This window comes from Falco naumanni, chromosome 5, assembly GCF_017639655.2.
Source record: "Falco naumanni isolate bFalNau1 chromosome 5, bFalNau1.pat, whole genome shotgun sequence".
Lineage (NCBI taxonomy): Eukaryota > Metazoa > Chordata > Aves > Falconiformes > Falconidae > Falco > Falco naumanni.
In genome coordinates, this window is record NC_054058.1 from 82,953,606 (window position 1) to 82,974,228 (window position 20,623).

Below are 20,623 nucleotides of genomic sequence, written 5' to 3' on the forward strand. Positions count from 1 at the left end.
TTCTCAAGTGCAAAAAGGTTTTAGCATGTTCCATTGTAAAAGTGCTGATGACTGAGGGATCACAGGGAACATATTTATTCTAAGTTCACAGTTCAAGGTCGTACACTTAAACAACACAAGGGGAGTTCCTTGCCTCAGAATCCACTGATTAGCAGAAAGGTATCTCAGCCCATTTGTGTCATCTGTACCCCTTCCCTGCTGAATGCTCCAGCTGCTGAGGTGCAAAATCAGCCTTCCCCCTCCTCATCTTCTTATGACCCAATGATTCTTGAATTTTTTAGCCTCACCATGTCACAGCACTGGGAGGTGAGTGAAGAGGACTTGTTCTCCATACTTTTTCAATATTCTCGACCCTGTCATAGGAAATGCAAAATATGGAACATGAAGATTTATTTTTTTTTTTTTGGCTGAGGAGAGTATTTAACTCATGTTCTTCCAAATACAGTGCCTGGCTGTAGCTGGTAGGATGTTGTATTAAAATGGGCATCCACTTGAACGTTCTTGAATGGCAGGAGCCGCAGCTGCAGGGCTTTGCTTTCAGCTTGGTGCTGTTGGATTCATGGTCTGAGGGTCACTAGGTGCATGCCAGCTAGGTCTTTGCCTTGGGAGATCATCGCAAAGGACAGCACATCTGTGAATCCAAAATGGGCTTTGATTTTGGTTGCTCAGCTTCGTCAAACTGACCGTGCCTCAGAGCACAGGCAGTGATAGAGTATTTAGGGAGGGTTTGGTGAAAATTTGGGAACCTATGAACTTTAACGTGGCTTGGTCTCTTGAGATTGGTTAACTACATTTTATTAGCTGCACAGTAGGCATGTAATGGGGAGGGTTTGTCCTAATAGCTTACAGATCTGTTTTCTTAGCTACGACTGTCCAGTTCCTTGCACGTTCAACAGAGAAGATTCTTGTCAGAAATTTTTTTCTCTGGAGTAATTCAATAATTGTAAGTGCATTTTTCGAGGTAACATAGCAAAATAACATTTATATTCAAAATATCATGTTTAGGGTAGCATGATTTTTTTTTCCTGAGCATAAAACTGATATTTTCCACCAAGAAGGAGAAGGAAAGGAGAAGCAGCCGTAGATAAAATTTCACTAAAATTTCATCTGGTTGTATAGAATCCCTCCGCAAATCTAGAAACATTGGGATTCTTGAATAATTCGGATTACTTGATACTGAAGTCACTTGTGTGCATCCAGTCCCCTCTCAGGACTGGCTAATTTCCTGTACATGAATGATAGCATAACTCTGTGGCAGAAAATAATTGCTCCTCTGCTCTAGGGAGAGGTTTGATGGTTAGATGACGTTAATGTGTCAGGAATACCATGTGTTCCTCGTGCTCCTGCCATAGTAAATTCCTGCTTCAAATATGTAAATGAACCGAGAAACATGCCTTTAGTTTATCCAACTCTGATAAAATATGCTAGATCTCTTCCTCCTTGGATGGTTTACTTAGTAAGAAGAAATAAAGACTATGTTTTCAGGTGGTAAAAAATACCCTATGTGTTTGATCCCTGGGTAACAATGTGAAGAAAGCAAGCAACATGCTTTTCTGATCCTCATCTACTTTCCTGTGTGTGGAAATGAAAGGATAATATTTTTTTCTCCACGGAGAAAAGAAAAAGAAAAATGATGACACAGATCTTCATGGAAGTTGATTATTCTATGTATTAGCCATAGAAAAAAGAAAAAAAAAAATGAAGTTCTAAGCCATTAAAGAGTTTAGTGTAATTAAAGCAATATTGTTACAAAAACTGGAATCCCCACTATGAACTTTTGGCTCAGAGGGAGTAGGCTGGACAACAGTTTCTATTTGCTCCTCAGTGCAAGAAGTGCAGTGAATTAGTTCTTGGTTCAGAAAACATGAAGTAAAAAGCAGTGCTTCTAACAGCAGCAAGACATTTCAGGCCAGTTTTATTGCCACAAGACCCACAGAGGGCCAAGAACCAACTGACCGACCGAGATAGATGTGAGACCACAGTTACCTAGAGATGCATGAATTGTGTGCCTCTAGCAGTTAGTGCTGCTTCCATCCTCATTTCAGTTTCCGCTGTAGGATAGAATGGAAAAGCTGTGAAGTTAAATTAAATTAATGGACAGTGAGTTCCCCATCTGAGGTGAGTTACACCTACTGCTCAATAGCTTTTAGCTATGCACTCTAAAGAGTAACGACTCAGCATTGAAAGTTACTTTGAAAGTTCTTCATACTGAAAGATTTGAAAAACTGGTTAGGTATTTTCATAGATCAGCAAAGGAAAAACAGATTCGCACAACATGTTTGTGGAAGAAGTAATTGGAATACCTACTGTGTAATTTACATGATGCTGCTACCACATCAAGGCTGGGTAAAACTTCAGTGTAAGAGATGGTAAGGAGTGCTTTTGAGGATATGATAGTCTCAAAAAAAGACTAATCACGTAATAGTATTATTTGAATTTAACATGGAATGTTATCAGAGGAAGAGTCATATACATCCACTGACATTGCTATGGCAGTTCTGAAAATCCCTGTCATAAAGTCTGTGGACAAAATGAAAACACAATGAGAACACTGAAGTTATACTAAGACCAAATAAAGTAATATCATTTGTGCAGGAAGGTTTGTAGAATGTTAGGAGTGGTTTGGATTTTAGTATTTTTTGAAGTATTTTATTTTGCGGAGGGAAGGGAAAGAGAATTAAATGGGTTTTTTTCTATTGCAGTCAAAGTCCTTGCTGAAGAGCCATTTTGTGAACTAGAATTGGCTTTCTAAAGTAAAAAATAAAATAGGATTAAGAAATTGTGTAGATAAGCACACATACAGCTATGGCTCTGTGTAAGAAATCCATATGGCTCAATATGATGCTGTATAGCAAATCCCTGCCCATCACCTCCTCTTATCTTCACTATTATGCAAACATAATATGTATTTAAATTCCCATAGAAGTGTGATACCAAATCCTGCTAAAAGGTGCTGAAAAGAAATCCCACTTTCCTATGGTATTATGTCCCTCTGGAGATATGCATGAGCTTCATTTTATAAAAATTGAAGCACTGTAAAAATGAGAACCTGGGGAGCAAAAAACCCAGAATTGCTTCTGTGTCCTTTTGGACATTAGGGTAATTTATCTGCTGGCAGTTGCTGGGACTGACAGGCCAGTGATGCAATCCAGTATTTATCCTTATATTTGTCTTGGTTTTGTTTATTTCTGTCTAGTCCTTGCCTTTCAGTATCTTTATGTTATTCTTTACAGTTGAAATAAATGCCTTTTTGCTATTCAAGGGTAAATGCCAAACTTTTTCATGGCTGTTTGTGGGAATTTTGCATCCATGGTTTCATTAGTGTTGTTTAGTAGCAATTTTTTATGGATGCACAGCCGATCTGATCCAAAGCCCAGAGAACCTACTTGTGATTTACATACTTCAGCGGGCTTTGGATCAGAACTTTTGACTGTGGCCTTTATGAAACGTATTTTTCTTGTAGATAGGCTAGTACTGACAGGAGTTGTTTTCCTAGGTGATAGCAACATAGTAATGTATGTGTTTGCTAGCAGGAAAAGTGACCCTGTGGTATATACCAGCACAGGACTTCATGGAACTAAACAGACTGTCATTAACATTTAATGCTCCAGGAGGGAAGGAGGAAAGGGAGGAAAGCAAGGAAGAAAGGAAGGAAAGGAAGGAAGAAGGAAAGAGGAAAAGGGGGGCAAGTGGAGGGGGGAAGGAGGGAGGTTATATCACAAAGGGAGAGAAAAGGAAACCAGAGTGATTTTCTCAGTGAAAGCCAATATTGTTAGATCTGTTGATCTGTTGAGAAGCTGAAAAGGGAGAAATTACATGCTCTTTTTTAACAGTCATCGTTGCATTTTGTTTCGGTGCAGAGTGCCTGGTTCTGCCACCCAAGATGACATCCAAAATACAGCAGAGCCTACCTTGTAGCAATAAGGAGTGAAAAGCAAAGACTGTCACAATGCAATTCATTAGACTCAGATGGTGATCTGTACTCCAGTAAAAATGAGGTTTCTTGCTGTTGAAGATGGGTTTCATTGTGCTTATCTCCTGGGACTACACCAGCTATCACTTACCATACATGCTGAATGCTGCATTTGAAGTAGATTATTGCTTCTTCTTTCTTTGCTCCAGCTTATGGTCTTTTAAAGTGCATTTTTTTGTTCTCTTTAAAATTGGTGCAAGCTTTGAGTCTACACAATTTTTGTCATATGCAGCCATTACATTTCTAATAGAATGGTACTTGCATGATATGGGGCAGAGTGAGACACCTCTGTAAGCTTCATTTATGCCCATGTTCATCAACAGAAAGACAATATACATCCCCTTGATCTCTGTGCAGTAGCTGGGCGATGGGGAGTCACCTTTACTTCCAGGAAGTAACCATGATAGGGCTGTACCATGTTGGAAAGCCATTGATTCTATTTTGCAACTTGGGTGGCTTTAGAGGACAAAGCCTGCAATCACCCCGTTTGATTTGGCCTTCCTTGCTAGCAGTGTGACAAACAGCTCAAAACCAGGTGAGGAGTGCTCTTCTTGTGGAAGACCAAACAAGCCTTTAGCATTGCCATGACACAAAATTGACAGCTAATTCTATGATACCCAGCATAAAAAAAAGTGCAACTGTCGGGTATATGAAATGAGTCATAGGCCATGTTCCTCAGCGCTGCCAAAAGGCATTGCCTATTTCTTAGCCTAAAAGTGAGTCAGCTCGATGTATTCCAGTTCTGTTTTCAGCTCCAGTTATTTGTGATCTTGGAATTACTTTTGTCAATCAACAATGTTGTATTCAGTTTTGTGATCCTAAGTATTACTAAAGGTAAAGTAAGTCATTGCTACAACCTGAATTCCTCGGAGCAAGGTTTAGAAGTATTCAGGGCTTCCAGTTAGGGGCTCACATATTGTCAAAAATGAAATAAAATTAGCAAGAAGAATGTGTTTCTTTTGTACAGGACATTTTCCCATTTGGCACTGTACCTAATTGCCTGCCTTAATACTTATTTGAAAAACATAGCTTAGATCTAAACACTACATTAATTATAAAAAATTATGTGGCAAGTTTTCATTATATATTGCTACATGATTCTCTAGCAGCACTTATATGCAAATTCAGGAGCAGTGGGATGAGAATAATAGAAAAGATGTATCTTAAAAGGTTGACTGAGTTACTCCTATAATCCTTCTCCTAGTCTAAATAGCTGCACATTAACTGCACTGCAAATGGAGCATCAGCAATAATCTGTATTTCTCTGGCATAGAAGTGTTTGGTTATCTATTTTCTAACTAGCCTGCAATGGCCAAATATTTCAGGGAATGAAAGAGGGAGAAGAGGAACAGCAAACAGTCGCTGTATTGAAAGAAAGCTGCCCATCGGCATTTATCCTCCTACACATTTTGCTCAGCCATTCACTTGGTCTGACTATGAATCATCAGACTGACTCCCAGGAAGCAAAATCACCATCCAGCCACTGTATTAATAATACTGATTACAGTTTTCTGTTGTATCTCAAAAACTGTAGTTTATTCTGTCTGATTTTTTTTTTTCTTTGGGGATAAAGTGAAAAAACAAAACATTTTTCTCACTCAGTTGCTTTTTGGTTATTTTATTGAGCAATGCCTCAGTGACCGTAGATGTGAAGGAAGCATAAAGTTTATGTTCAAATAAATAAACAAAAGATGAAAGAAATATCTGATAATCTAAACATAACAAAACGTTTCATCAAAATTTTCCTGACTCATCTTCTTAGTTTTTAATAAGGAGTAAGTGGTCCTTATGAGGTCCTTAGGTGAGGAACAGAGATTTATATACCAGAGTTCATCTGAAGACAGATTAGTCCTGTGCTGTCTTTTAGGGTAGTCTCCTTAGGAAAAGTCCATATTTGTCTGTTTATACAGTACATACTGTCTTTCTTTTGTGCACGTACACATGATACAAAGAATAAAATGTAAGTATGCTGATACTTAGAAAAAATGACAAATAAGGCACTAAACAAAATAATACTTTAGATATCTTGGCTTGCCTGAATACATCTAGTTACAAAGCAACTAGAATGTTTTGCTTATTCTGTTTGCTTTGTTTGAAATACTACACCCTACAGTGAGAAAATGTATTGCATTCATTTCTCTGTCACTGTATGCATGCCTAAAAAATCCATGCAATAAATAAATTTGGCTCCTCCTCATTTAGAAGCAGGTTACCTTATTGGTGTTGAACTCCAAGGGTTTAAATGCTATTGAAGTTTTTTGGAGTGACCATCCATTCTCTGAGATGACTGTTTTTAACATAACCAATATAATTTCATTTTCAAACACTTGACATAGACATTGGCAAGCAATCCAGTCTTGGAAAACCCACAAGTAATTAAATTGCTGAGGTGGGCACCATAATTGGCTAAGCCTAAACCTGGAAGCCAAAACTCATTCTCTGTAGTTGTGACTCTGTCCTGATAATTAATTTCACCTGTTAAAGTCTGGGCTTTGTAAATCTGAAGAATTTTTATAAACTTTATGATACTGGTCATGAGTAGGCTGTGGGAGTAATTGGGGCTTTTGGAGGGGAAAAACACAGAACCCAAAAATCCTTACAATGAAGATCAAGCTGAAGCAGAAATTTCATCTTCTAATCAGTAATATGTAAAACTTAAACCCTTCATTTTATTGATGACCAAAATGTTTCCCTAGAATGCAATGTGTTATGTCATGGCCTTTGTAAGTATGCGCTATGGTAACATTCACAAGGTAAGTCTTGACAGTACTTCTCTCCTTGAGCCGGTAGTGCACTCATCCGGAACGTGAATTGAAATCATTCTTCTGTCTTGGAGGGTTAGAGACCGCATTGTGCAACTTTTGGTAATACACTAAATGCCGTAGCTATTAAGGGTATGAAGCATCCTGAGGTTTGCTGATCTCCATCTCTTCTGTTCATCCAGTTTGGATGCACTATCTACACAGTGAATCAGAAATAAAGAAGTAAAAAAATAATAGCTCTACAGTTTGGTGTTCAGTGCGGTATGGATCAGGCATCTAAATTTAAACTTTGTCCCACTATAAGTACTCGCATCTTTTCGTGGCCTTATTTCTGATATCTCGTATCTTAGATGAAATGTGTTTGCTCTAAAAAAACACCCTTGAAATTGCTTAACACTTCAAAGTGGTAAGTCAGTAACATTTTTGATAAGGCAAATCCATTATTAACAGTCCACACAGAGGAGATATCCTTCATCTCCAGTATGCATCCAATCTATATTTATAAAAGTAATGATATCGTTGTGAAAGCAAAAGCTAATGAAAAATGGAAAGGAAGAAATGAACTAGAGGTAAAGAATCTGTCTCTCTTTTCTGCTGTCTTTCATCTATAACATGAAACTGAGGGTTCACATCAGTTTAAATCATGAAATAATAAATGAGGTAGGAGCAATGGAAAACCTGAATCAGACCTGTGATTATTTCTGTGCTACCCATTATTGCCAGTTTGAGAAGCAGTGTTTATACTCTGCAACTGATTAGAGTCTAAAACTTTCATGGTCTTATATTGTTGTCCCTATTTCTATCTAGCAGTAGGTATCTACAGTGATGATGTTAACCTTCCTGTGCTTCAAAGCTTGGGCCTGCAAAGGAACTGTGGCTTCACCAATATTTAAAGCATTTCTTTTTCTGTAACTGTCTTTAAAGCTAGAGATTCTTGTAGTTCCTGAGGGGGCACATGCTAGAAGTATGCCTGCTCCTGAGACACATGATACTAGTGAGAGCTGAGGATGCAAACTCCGTGATGTCAAACCAATACTTACTAAAGTGAAGTGCTGGGAAGTAGAATTTTCCAAGTAAACATATCTCCTCACTAATGCAATTTTCTGACATTGTGATTAATCCCATAAAGCCCAAAATGTTATTTTTAAGATCCTGTTTCTTCAGAAACATGTACATATTCAGTATGAAGAAGAAATGCCAAGCATTTATTTCACATATTCAGAATCCCATTCATTGAACTGGAGATTTACGTTTTAAGTCCTTTATGTATATTTTCCATTGATTGAAAACGGTATCTTCCGTTTTCCATAAATTGTATATTACATTCAGCCAGTACAGCTACATGGTAGTAAACAGCAGTACTCATAATGAAGGTTTGCAGCCCAGCAGACTCGCACGTCGTAGTGTGTGAGCACGCTGAGAAACCCCTCTCCGGGGGAGTTGCTGGGAGGACCCCAGCCCACTCAGTTTCACAGCTTGTCTTCAGCCCTTCTCACTCTTTCCGCTTGCATGGGATACTGACACACAGAGAGCTGTCTGACAGATGCTTTTTTTTTTCAGTATTTTTACAAAAGACAGAAGCGCAGTAACACCTTGTGGGCCAGATCGTCTAAAGACAGCAGTGGGTGTAAGTGGAGGCCAAAAAATCGGACTCTTGATTGCAGGGGTGGAATCATTGGAATTAAGGAGAAGGAACAGAGTTAGGTATGAACGTTTCCTAGAAAGAAAGGGTAGGAAGGTTTTCTTTGGACTTTCTGCCTTGGGCAAGAGTAGTAAAAGGTATGATGTAGGCGGTCTTCCATTAACTTGTAATCTGCTTTCTTTCAGGCTCATTTTCATTCATTGTGGCTTGTCAGTTACTTTTTCAGAGCTGACAGCTTTGACAAACATTGCTTCCTCTGTGCACTCTTCAAGATATGTTGTGCACATTTTTGTTCTCCTCAGATTTCCAAAGCACAGTTTGGGGGAATTCATTTTCAAAGCTCAGTTTCAACAGTATTTTTCAAAATGGCTGGCACAGCTTTGACTTATGATTTCCATCATAACACCTACAGTAAAACAGTCTGCTGTTGTTTAAAAACACATGGTTTCTTCAATTTTACTTTGGTTTTTTGCAAGTCATGTAAACTGCAGCAGTTTCACCACCTGCTGCCTACACTGGATGCATTTACATTAACACTTTAGTTCAGATGGGGAGTGGACTTCTGAAGCAAATCTCCTGGCTGCACCCCACTTGCCAAGCTTTGGTTCACAGGGTAGAGTTGTCTCGTGGTCCGTGATGTGGATTCATCTCAACTGATATGCAACAGGAGATAGGCTGCAGGAACATACCTAATGCACTTCAGCAGCCGATGAACATTCAGCCCACAGGACCGGGCAGAGCTAGGCTGAGATAAAAACTTCTGAAAGACATATGGTGTGGACATCTGGTCCTCAGCCCCAACTGTTTCACTCTGTAAATCCACTCCTATTACTCTGCACTACTTGCTAATGTGGACACAACCATTATCTACTCTAATATGTGCAGAATTGATGCATAAACATGTATTTTGCTGCTCAAATCTAATGTGGATCATCATGACTGAACTCCAGTTCCTTCTGAAATTCCCAATGTTCCTGCCCCAGACCGGAGCATGCCATTGCTTTCCTGTACGTTTCATTCCATAGCTCTTGATCAATGCTACAACTTCTCAGTAGTTACGCCAGTGTGATTTTTCTCTTGACTTTCAAAATGTACACAGATCGTATTCCTCGTTACTGAGCTCGGTGTCATTTTTACCTTAGAAAGAGAGCTTCCACATTGCCTGTGTTTCTCAGTGCTGAAATCATTGCTACTTCTGCAGCTGTAAACAGTAATAGTAATGGTGTCCTTTGCTTATGGAACTTTTTCAACTATACCAGCTGCTGGACCACAAAGAAGAAAATTATTACAAGTTGTCAAATACCTATTCAAATTTGCCAGTAGGAGCATTGATTTGGAGCATTCAGTTAATCTGTCGTAGCTGGAAGTCTTACCTCTTGTCCTCCACAACCATGAAATACTTTTCGTTTATCCTTGGTTGATTTCAAGCTAGCATTCCTACAGATAGGATAGATATTTTTCTTTGTGTTGACGAGAGAGTAGATGAAACAGTATTTGCATCATTTGCATACATAATATAGATAGAGCAGCTTCTTACCATGACTATTGGTGAGTGTGTGGCAATATGTAATTGCATGGGAATCACTGTTCTAAAACTTCCTTTGGGGCATAACGATTCATAGATGCTGTAAGATTTCAACAAGGTGTAAACAATGAAGTTCTTCATGAAAGGAGAATATTTTTATTATAATCACTTGCTTGGCTGAATTGCCTTTGTTTCTACACAGAAAAAAAGGCAGAACATTATCAGATCTTTTTAGCAAGCTCATATCATGGGTTTGAGGCCTTTCTGGCGAACAGGAAATAATGTTCTTCATCTCACCTTCTCATTTCCCTCATTTCTTTTTGGCAATACTTAACAAAAAATTTCACATCCAAACTGAAAGAAGAAAATTCCTTTGTTGGGCCACAACATCGCCATACCAGCATCCTACGTAACTCCGCGTGCCCTGGCTCAGGATGTTGTGACTGATTAGTGTGGACACAACACCATCTTCTGGGATGAGCTAAGATTACTATTGTTATCATTAGCTTCATGCTAGAAATTTGTTATATTATACACTGAGGCACAGATAATGACTACCAGGTCAAATAATTTACATTCTACATAATAAAACCACAAAATATGTAACTATGGAAGTTGGAAGGAGATTAATGTTTTCTCTTATTTTAATGTATTTGTTTTTATTGAACGTGATAGTAGGAATTTAAAGGGAAGATGCAAAATGGGATAATGACATTTTTCAAAAGAAACATGAAAGAAAATACCCAAGAGTACACTGGTGGGAGAGAAAAAAAAAGAATAGTTTTCAGTCAGTTCAGATGTTAGTGGTAGGAAGAGTAGAATAATGGAAATGCATGTTGGGAAAAGATTTGTGACGGTGTGATGAAGGAGAGACTGCAGGTGAGCAAGGGGAGTGGGTATGTCAGTAGAAAGAAAAAGATTTCTACTGCCCTGGAGCAACAGAAGGAGCCTGGGGAGGCCTTGGGCAGTGGCAAAGGGAAGGAGCAAAAGAAACAGAGCACAGAGCAGGGAGCACAGCCTGACTCTGAGGGATGACCATGGGCAGCCAACATGGCCCAAACTGGCAGAGGCTTTCAAAGAGCCAGGGAGGGCTCTAAAAAGCTTGCTGCAGCTTGGAAAATCACCAAGCTGGCCGAAAGCAGACCTGAAAAGAAGGGCCTGTCTGCAAGGATGCACAGGGCAAGCTGAGAATTGTTATTTCTGTCCTATCTGACCTTGCTTGGAGCCTTTTATGTTTAAAAGTTTATTCTAATCTATATTTAAATAAAATTGTCTTGCTTGATTTTAAAAGCCTTCAATATTTGTTACGATCATCTCCAAGTTTTGGTTGACTTGGGCTCAGAATTTCTTAAGGGAAGCTTTTGAGAGAGAAGGTGAAATATTAGCCACTCTTTTCTTCTGAAAAGTACATTAGAAATCAGGACATTGCATTATTTGCCCAGGTGATAAACTATAACTAACTGACAGCTAACGTCCAGGGCAAGTGTGACTTGAGGAGCAGCTGGAAGCTTACCCCATGTGCCATTCCCAAGGGGACCACTGTTTGCTCAGCACAGAGCTGTAATCCCCACCTGCGGGATATTCAGATTCATAACCCTGTGACGTAAGCTCGTTTTGGTTTGCTCGGCATTGTGCCTAACAGCTTCTTCTGTTGCTGTTTGCAAGAGGTAAATGAGTTTACATCCCATCTGACCTGCAGTAATTCTGATGCGGCAAGTTGATATTGGTAACTTGCTTGACTTGATACTTGTTGAATAATTTAGCTCAGGTTTGTTTCTAGGCAGCTGGCTGTCCAGATGAGCATCTTGTATTACTGCCTATTGTCATGGTTACGGGACTGGCTGCATCTCCTCCCCGCTCTGAGTTTTCTGAGTGCAACATGAAGGCTGTCCTTGCCTGGGGTACGATATAGCAAATCTTCTCCTGACAGACTTGGATGTAGCGCAGCAGCCTGTAAATGAGCACTGGCTCATTTCAGCATGTCTAATAAAATTCAGATGTGTGCATCGGAAGCACTAATATTAGCTCTGAACTACTAGTAAGTGGGAAGCTAACTGAAGCAATTATATTTTCTTAAGTCTATGCAGTTATCTCTTGGTTTTAATTAGTCCTTTGAAGTGTTAGCAGAATTCTCTGTCAGAAAAAAATGTTTATATGTAAACTTGTAAACATACACAAAATACTGTATTATTTATATTACTATGTTATATAAAAAAAAGATTCTCGGAGCAGCTGCTAACCCCTCACAGTGATCTGTAGAGTACTTGAGCGTTTCTTATGGAAGATAATCAAGTCTTTGGTGAAGCACGTGCCGTCTGTGTCCATGTTGTCTGTGTCTGAACTGGCCATAGTGAAAAGTCGTGCAGCCCTTGTGCCTTGGACGTGTCCTGCTGCAGCACAGAACCTCCTGGCCACGCTCGCCCGGCAGCTGCGAAGGACAATGGCTGGAGTGTGTGTGCGTGGCCCTCCATGGGCAAAGCCAGGCTCTCCAGCCAGAGCACCACTAACCTTTTTCCTTTTTCAGACTAGAATCACTTAACCTTCTTCCCTCTGTGTAAGGATTTTTAAAAGATCGTCCTGCTTTTATTTATTTCAAAATCTTATTGGATGTCTGACTTCATTGGACAGAAGAAATGTTAGTGACATGCATATGATTAAAAGTGTTATTTGGAAAGGATAATTTTGCAGTAATTCCCAATTTCTTTAACCTGAAAGCTTTCCCGCCACCCGTTTTATTTATTATATCTGTATATTGTGTTGAGTAGTTTTTTGTTGGTTTTGGCTTTCCCTAGAGATTCATAAACATGTCTGCATAGTGTCTAAAATGGTCAAAAAGTGACTTAACTGTTGAAGGTAGGATGCAGTAGTAGGTGTGCGAAGTATTGCTACAGATGAGCCTAAAAGAAGGGCAGGTGCTCTGATCACAGATTGCAAACTGTGTTTTAACTTTCCCACATTAAAAAATATGTGGATGTCAGATTAGGTTTTAAATGTATTTATCCCAAATGTTTTGATTTCTAGGAACCTTGAACCAAAAGAACTGGGGAAAGAAATATTCAGCCTGTAATGGTGCCAAACAATCTCCTATTAATATAGATGAAGATCTTACACAAGTAAATGTGAATCTAAAGAAGCTTAAATTCCATGGATGGGAAAAGGAAACTTTGGAAGATACTTTCATTCGCAACACTGGCAAAACAGGTAAAAAATCAAATTTCATGTTTGGAGTTAAATGACGTCAGAAAAGTGATATAAGGAAGACAATTAACTAAGGACTTTTAATGAAACATTTTCATTTCACTGTTCCTTAGCTGGTGCATTCTGAATTTTTCCATTAAATTAAAAAAACGGGTGATGACAATAGCCAAGCATAATAGAGAAAGCACACAAATCAAAATTACGTGCACAGACAGATATATCCAAAGCAATGGCCTTGTTACTGTCGTCCCATCATGTGGACTTCAGTGAACCTAAACAGTGATTTAGCATTTGCTATGAAATAATTATAATTATAATACATATCTAGAATCTGTAATAAGCATACAAAAATGATTTTTTAAAAAATATGAATAAATTACCTACTTATCTGGAAGCACTTCATGGATGAGTTGTGGTTTCAAAAAACTCAGGATGAGATTCATCTCACGTACAGATAGACACCTGTAAGGTAGGCACTTGTGTCTGAATTACTCACTTAGATGACTTCATACAGTCAAAGAGAAATAGGTGCTTTTATGGTCCGATTTGTCTTACCTATCTTAGAAATGTATTTTAGAAAGTGATTTATGCCTACAAGTGCCTATTTCTCTCAGCTATAAAAAAAGCTTATGGGGGCATTTACATTGTCAGACGTATCTTTTTGCAACCACTTACAAATTCAGAATAGCAGTAACTAAAAGGTGCTTGCTGGAAGTACTGTTTTTGTTTTGGGCATAGGTGTGGAGGAGGTCTTTGACCTTCTACCAATTTCAGTGGACCGCTAGGCCAGCCTTTTTATTTATTCTATTTTTTTTTTAATTATTATTTTAGTGTCATTGTTCCTGATTTCTGTTCATGTACTTCCTACATAGTACTCCACAAATCACTTCCCTCTTGCCCTACTAGCTAAATAGTGCATTTGTCTTTTCAATAGATCCCTGAGGAAATGTTCTTTAAAGTCTGTAAAAGTGAACTGAGATCTTCCTCATCTACAGCAATTCAGATATTATAACAGGAACTGCTAATGCTGCCTGCAGTTAAAATTGTCTTCAAGGTTTTGAGGAAAGGAATGTAGTGAAACTGAACTCCATTTAGTGCTTTTGTAGCAAGAGGTCAAACAATTCACAGTCACTGGAGGCAGGAAAGCCACATGTGGGGCTTTGCTCTGTTCCACCCTGCTCATTCCCTCCAGAAGACAAATGCTCGGTCCTGTCTGCAGCTTGTGTACAGCTATGTCCAGCTGAAGACCTGTCATCACCTTCTCCCATAGGAGACTGCTCCACAGCTAAGGGGTCTCACAGACAGGACAGTCCTCCTAAGAACTGGCTAAAAATGTCTTCTCTTGTGTTGCTTCATGATTTGTATCTAGAATTATGATAATAATGAGGCTAGCGAGGGGAAGGTATTTTCCTCTTTGTTAACACCACAGGTGGTTTCAGGAAGCTATGTATTTCTTTAATTTCTTTTCTTAGACCATCAGATTGGTGGCTAAACCAGTTTTCTGAGCTTTTTAGCATAGTTCTGTGCCTAGTTTCAGGTATCAGGAGACCAATGTAATAGTGCACTTCGTTGGATGACTGTTTTATGAATTGCAGCATGAAATGGAACATATTTTTCCATGCTAATAGTGAATTACCACACTTCTTACTTAGTTTAAATAACCAATTTCCTGTCAAAGTGCTTATGAAATACAGGGAAATAAGCATATCATATTTACCTTTTAGCACCTAATACCAAAATATAAGTCATAGGTGCCTTGGCTTGCCTTTATATTGACACTCCTTTTTTTTTTCCCCCTCTCTTTCTTTGTTTAGTGGAAATTAACCTGACAAATGATTATTATGTAAGTGGAGGTGGGTTAGACACCGTATTCAAAGCAAGCAAGATCACTTTTCACTGGGGAAAATGCAACGTGTCATCAGATGGATCGGAACATAGTTTAGAAGGACAAAAATTTCCTCTTGAGGTAAAGTACAGAATCGATTTTGACAATTTGACATTCTGCAATAAATAATACTTATGCTAAATACCTTTGTTTATCACTTGATTAAGGTCTATTTGCAACTATAATAAGTCACTTAAGTCCAAATTAGTAATATTTAAATGATGGATTTTAGAAGGGCAGCATAAGGCATTTTTCCGTGGCATGTTGAGAACCTTTAAACTGTGCATTTTCACACGTCTTCTAAGGTGACATTAGAAGTTGGTTCTGCTAATCTGACAAAGTTCAAGCTCCCACTAACAGTTAAGTTCCTATGAGTTTGGCCCATCATATTCCATGGCAGTCGGTTGTTTAAAGTATAAATGAACTTTTCAAAGCTGGGGCTTTGCTGAGGGCCCATGAGGCTTCTGGACCTTACCGAGATAAAATGCAGCCCATGTTGCTGGGCTGGAAAGAGCTGGCAGTGGCATGCCAGGAGTCACCTCATGAGAGCAGGTCCTGGGTGCATCTGCACTCACAGGCAGTCGGGCCAGCATACCCCTGGCTGGTTTGGCAGAATAAGAGAATAAATAACAAGGGAATAAACCCAAGCTTGTCAGAGATGAGCTGTGGGGCGACATGCCAGTGTTTTCAGGCAATATGCATAGCACAACTGACGTGCATCTGTGCCAATGCCCAAAGCATGGGCAACAAACAGGAGGAGCTGGAAGCCATCGTGCAGCAGGAAAACTACGACATAATTGCCATCACGGAAACATGGTGGGATAACTGGCATAACTGCAGTGCTGCAATGGATGGCTACAAATGCTTCAGAAGGGACAGACAAGGAAGGAGAGGTAGGTAGTGGAGTAGCTTTGTATGTCAGGGAGTGTTTCAGCTACCTAAAGCTTAGTGATGGTGACAATAGGGTTGAGGGTTTATGAGTAAGAATCAGGAGGAAGGCCAACAAGGTGGATATCCTGGTGGGAGCCTGTTACAGACCACCCAACCAGGATGAAGAGACAGATGGAACATTCTACAAGCAACTGACAGAAGTCTCACAATCGCTAGCCCTTGTTTTTGTGGTGGGGGACTTCCACCTACCAGATGTCTGCTGGAAATACAACACAGTGGATAGAAAACAATCTAGGAGGTTCCTGGAGTGTGCGGAAGATACCTGCCTGACACAGCTCGTCAGTGAGCCAACCAGGGGAGATGCTCTGCTAGACCTGGTGTTTGCAAACAGAGAAGGGACTGGTGGGTGATGTGATGGTCAGAGGACATCATGAGCATAGTGATCATGAGATGATAGAGTTTTTGATTCTTGGAGAAATAAGGAGGACGGTCAGAAGAACCACTACCCTGGACTTCCAGAGGGCTGACTTCGGCCTGTTTAAGAGCCTGGTTGACAAGAGTCCCTTGGGAGATAGTTGTGAAGAGCCAAGGAGTCCAGGAAGGCTGGACATTCTTCAAGAAGGAAGTCTTAAAGGCACAGGATCAGACCATCCCCATGTGCCGAGCTGACAGGGAAGACCAGCCTGGCTGAACAGAGAGCTCTGGCTGGAACTTGGGGAAAAAAGGAGAATTTAGCACCTTTGGAAGAAGGGGCAGGCAACTCTGGAGGATTATAAGGATGTCGCGAGGTTATGCACAGTGAAGATAGAGAGGCAGAAGCCAAAGTAGAACTCAGGCTAGCTACTGCCATAAAAGATAACAAAAAATGGTTTTACAAATATGTTGGAAACAAAAGGAGGGCCAAGGATAATCTGCATCCTTTATTGGATGCAGTGGGGAACATTGCCGCAAAGGATGAGGAAAACGCTGAGGTATTTAATGCTTTCTTTGCCTCAGTCTTTAATACTAAGACCAGTTACCCTCTGGTACCATCTGAGGATCCAGGGAACTACAGGCCTGTCAGCCTCACCTTGGTGCTGGGGAAGGTCATGGAGCAGGTCATCCTGAGCACCATCATGCGGCACGTGCAGGACAACTGGGGGATCAGGCCCAGCCAGCATGGTGTTATGAAAGGCAGGTCCTGCTTGACAAACCTGATCTCCTGTGACAAGGTGACCTGCCTAGTGGATGAGGGAAAGGCTGTGGATGTTGTCTACGTGGACCTTAGTAAAACCTTTGACAGCATCTCCCACAGCATTCTCATGGAGAAACTGGGTGCTCATGGCTTGGATGGGTGTACTCTGATGTACTCTGCACTGGGTAAAAAGCTGGCTGGATGGCCAAGTCTGAAGAGTGGTACTGAATAGAGTTACATCCAGCTGTCACCCGGTCTCAAATGGTGTTCCCCAGGGCTCAGTATTGGGAACACTTCTGTTTAATGTCTTTATTGACAATCTGGGTGAGGGGATCGAGTGCATCCTCAGTAAGTTTGCAGGCAACACCAAGTTAGGGAGGAATGTCTATCTGCTGGAGGGCAGGAAGGCTCTGCAGAGGGATCTGGACAGGCTGGACTGACAGACTGAGGCCAACTGTATGAGGTTCAACAGGGCTCAGTGCCGGGTCCTGCACCTGGGTCACAACAACCCCACGCAGCGCTACAGGCTTGGGGAAGAGCATCTGGAAAGCTGCCTGGTGGAAGAGGACCTGGGGGTGCTGGTTAATGGCTGGGTGAACATGAGCCAGCAGTGTGCCCAGGTGGCCAAGAAGGCCAACAGCATCCGGGCTTGTATCAGAGATAGTGTGGCCAGCAGGACAGGGGAAGTGACCATCCCCCACAGTGCTCAGCACTGGTGAGGCTGCACCTCAAATACTGTGTCCCATTTTGGGCCCCTCACTGCAAGAGGGACGTTGAGGTGCTGGAGCGTGTCCAGAGATGGGCAGCAAAGCTGGTGAAAGATCTGGAGCACAAGTCTTATGAGGAGTGGCTGAGTGAACTGGGGTGGTTTAGTCTGGAGAATAGGAGTCTCACGGGGAATCTTATTGCTGTCTGCAACTACCTGAAGGGTAAGCAGGTGGGGGTAAGTCTCTTCTCACAGATAACTAGTGACAGGACAAGAGGAAGCAGCCTCAAGTTGATCCAGGGTAGGTTTAGATTGGATATTAGGAAAAATTTCTTCACTGAAAGGGTGTTGAAGCATTGGAACAGGCTGCCCAGGGATGTGGTGGAATCAACATCCCTGAAGGTGTCTAAAAAAATGCATAGATGTGGTGCTTAGGGATATGGTTTAGTGATGGACTTGGCAGTGTTAGATTAATAGTTGGACTTGATGGTCTCAAAGGTCTTTTCCAATCCAAACGATTCTTGCAACAGTGTGGAGGTGGGGTGGAGGACAGGGGCAGCTCTCACTGAGACCCACGACGGCACCCAGCATAATGTTGTCATCATTTGCCTGTTAAAAAGATGTCGTTGTGGCAGTCAGCTGTGCTGCTTCTCATGCTAAGAACTTTGGACTTCTATGTCAGAGCAAAGCAATAGAGCCAAAGTTGTCTCTTTGGAAAGCTGTGAGCCAGGAGTTTTCCCTGGGCAGCATCATTTCCTTTACCTCATTAGCTGTTTAAAAATTCCTGCTCACGCTCCACCTGTCCTACCAAGGCATCAAAGAGAATATTCTCTTCCATCATCATCACATGAAAAGCTAATAGAGCAGGACACTCCCCCATTCATGTCGGTGACCGGGCACTGGAATAGACTTCCAAGTGCATCTGGAGGAAGAGAGGAAGGTGTGCAACAAACTCAGTGCCCATGACAGCAGTCAAATATGGGCACAAAATACCTGATAATCTTTATTGCCAGTGCTTCTCTACATTTACTGCAAGGCAGATGCAGTAGGGACATCTTGCCTCATTATCCATGTTTTACCAGTGATTTCAAGATTCATCTCACCTGAGTACTCCAGGTTAGATGTCTAGTGTGAACAAGTTATCTTGGCTTACTGTGTTATCCATGCAGAGCATTGTGCTGCTTGAAAGGATAAATCCTGCATATCTAGTGGTTTTCCAGGAGACATCATTTTTAGACAGCTAATAGCTGATGAATTCCATCTTATATCTTCAGATAATGCATGTGAGATAGATAAAAAGTCTCTATATTTGTAATGAAATTTTTTGCTTGGGCATTTTTTCTCAAAATGGGGATATAAATAACTTTATTGATTATGTTATTTAAATTTTTCTATGTATAATATTTGAATATATTTTTATTTGCAGATGCAAATCTACTGCTATGATGCAGATCAGTTTACAAATTTCGAAGAAGCAATTAAAGGAAATGGAAAGTTAAGAGCTTTATCAATTTTGTTTGAGGTAAACAAAGTATATCTTTATGTCATTAAACAAGCTTTGAAACACGGCAGATGTTCAAACTGAATTTAACTGGTTCCAATGTGTGATCACCGAGTTAAAAATTTGCATATATCTTTCTAATTTATTCTTACAGAAGAGCAAATGAGCAAAATACGTTTGCTGTGCTTTAAGTCATCTATAATTTTGGTGGTAAACTGCAACTTTCAATCTTTTTTCATGTTAAAAAATGTACTGTTAAAAAATGCAATTTCTTTTTGACAGATTGGACTAGAAGATAATCCGGATTATAATCCAATCATTAATGGAGTAGATAGTGTTAGTCGTTTCGGTAAGTCTGCCTCTGTGTTTTATTGATTAGTAATTAGACTAAATTCCGTTTCAGTGTAAGTATGGGATGTGCTGTTCTCTAGAGCTCAGATATGTCTTTTTTGTAAGAAACATCAAAAATCAGATGGATAGACTGAAGAGCTGGGCAGTCACCAACCATATGAAATTTAACATGAGCAAGTGCCTGATTCTGCACTTGGGACTGGGTAGTCCTGGTTATACGTACAAACTGGGGGATGAGAGGCTAGAAAGCACCCCCATGGAAAGAGATCTGGGGGGGCTGGGTTGATGGCAAGTTGAATATGAGTCAACAGTGTGCCTGGCAGCCAAAAGGGCCAACCACGTCCCGGGGCGCATCAAGCATAGCATAGCTAGCCAGACAGGGCAGGTGACTGTCCCACTCTACACTGCAGTGGTGTGGCCCCACCTGGAGTGCTGTGTGCAGTTTTGGGTGCCTCAGTATAAGAGGGATGTCAGACTATTAAAGTGTGCCCAGAGGATGGTGACCAAGATGGTGAAAAGTCTTGAAGGCAAGATTTATGAGGAGCAGCTGAGGTCACTTGGTTTGTTCAGCTTGGAGAATAGAGGGCTAAGGGGTGACCTCATTGCAGTCTACAGCTTCCTCAAGGAGGGTAGTGAACAAGGAGGCGCTGATCTCCTCTCTTTGGTGGCCAGATAGAACATGAGGAAATGGAATGAAGCTGCATCAGGGGAAGGTCAGTTGGATACTGAGAATATTCTTCACTGGGAGGGTGGTCGATCACTGGAACAGGCTCTCCAGGGAGGTGGTCATGGCACCAAACCTGCCAGAGTTCAGGGAGCGTTTGGACAATACTTCTAGTCATACGGTTTTAGGTAGTCCTGCGAGGAGCAGGGAGTCGGACTCGATGACCCTGATGGGTCCATTCCAACCTGAGATAGGCTGTGATTCTAGGAGTTATTTACCCCAAGACTGAATACTTGTAAGAACAGCAGTAAGTGTAAATGAATAAATAAAACCATCATGAGGAATTTGCAA

The 20,623-nt window shown here is 40.7% G+C and overlaps 1 protein-coding gene across 5 annotated transcripts in view; it reads left to right on the forward strand.

Moving 5' to 3' along the window:
- Window positions 1–20,623, forward strand: part of PTPRZ1 (protein tyrosine phosphatase receptor type Z1) — a 144,812-nt gene that overhangs the window by 61,987 nt on the left and 62,202 nt on the right. For all 5 annotated transcript variants that reach the window (XM_040596358.1, XM_040596359.1, XM_040596360.1 and 2 more), the window contains exons 3-6: window positions 12,924–13,103; window positions 14,915–15,066; window positions 19,183–19,278; window positions 19,540–19,606. In XM_040596358.1, the coding sequence (XP_040452292.1) occupies window positions 12,924–13,103; window positions 14,915–15,066; window positions 19,183–19,278; window positions 19,540–19,606 (495 nt within the window). The remainder of the gene's footprint in view (window positions 1–12,923; window positions 13,104–14,914; window positions 15,067–19,182; window positions 19,279–19,539; window positions 19,607–20,623) is intronic.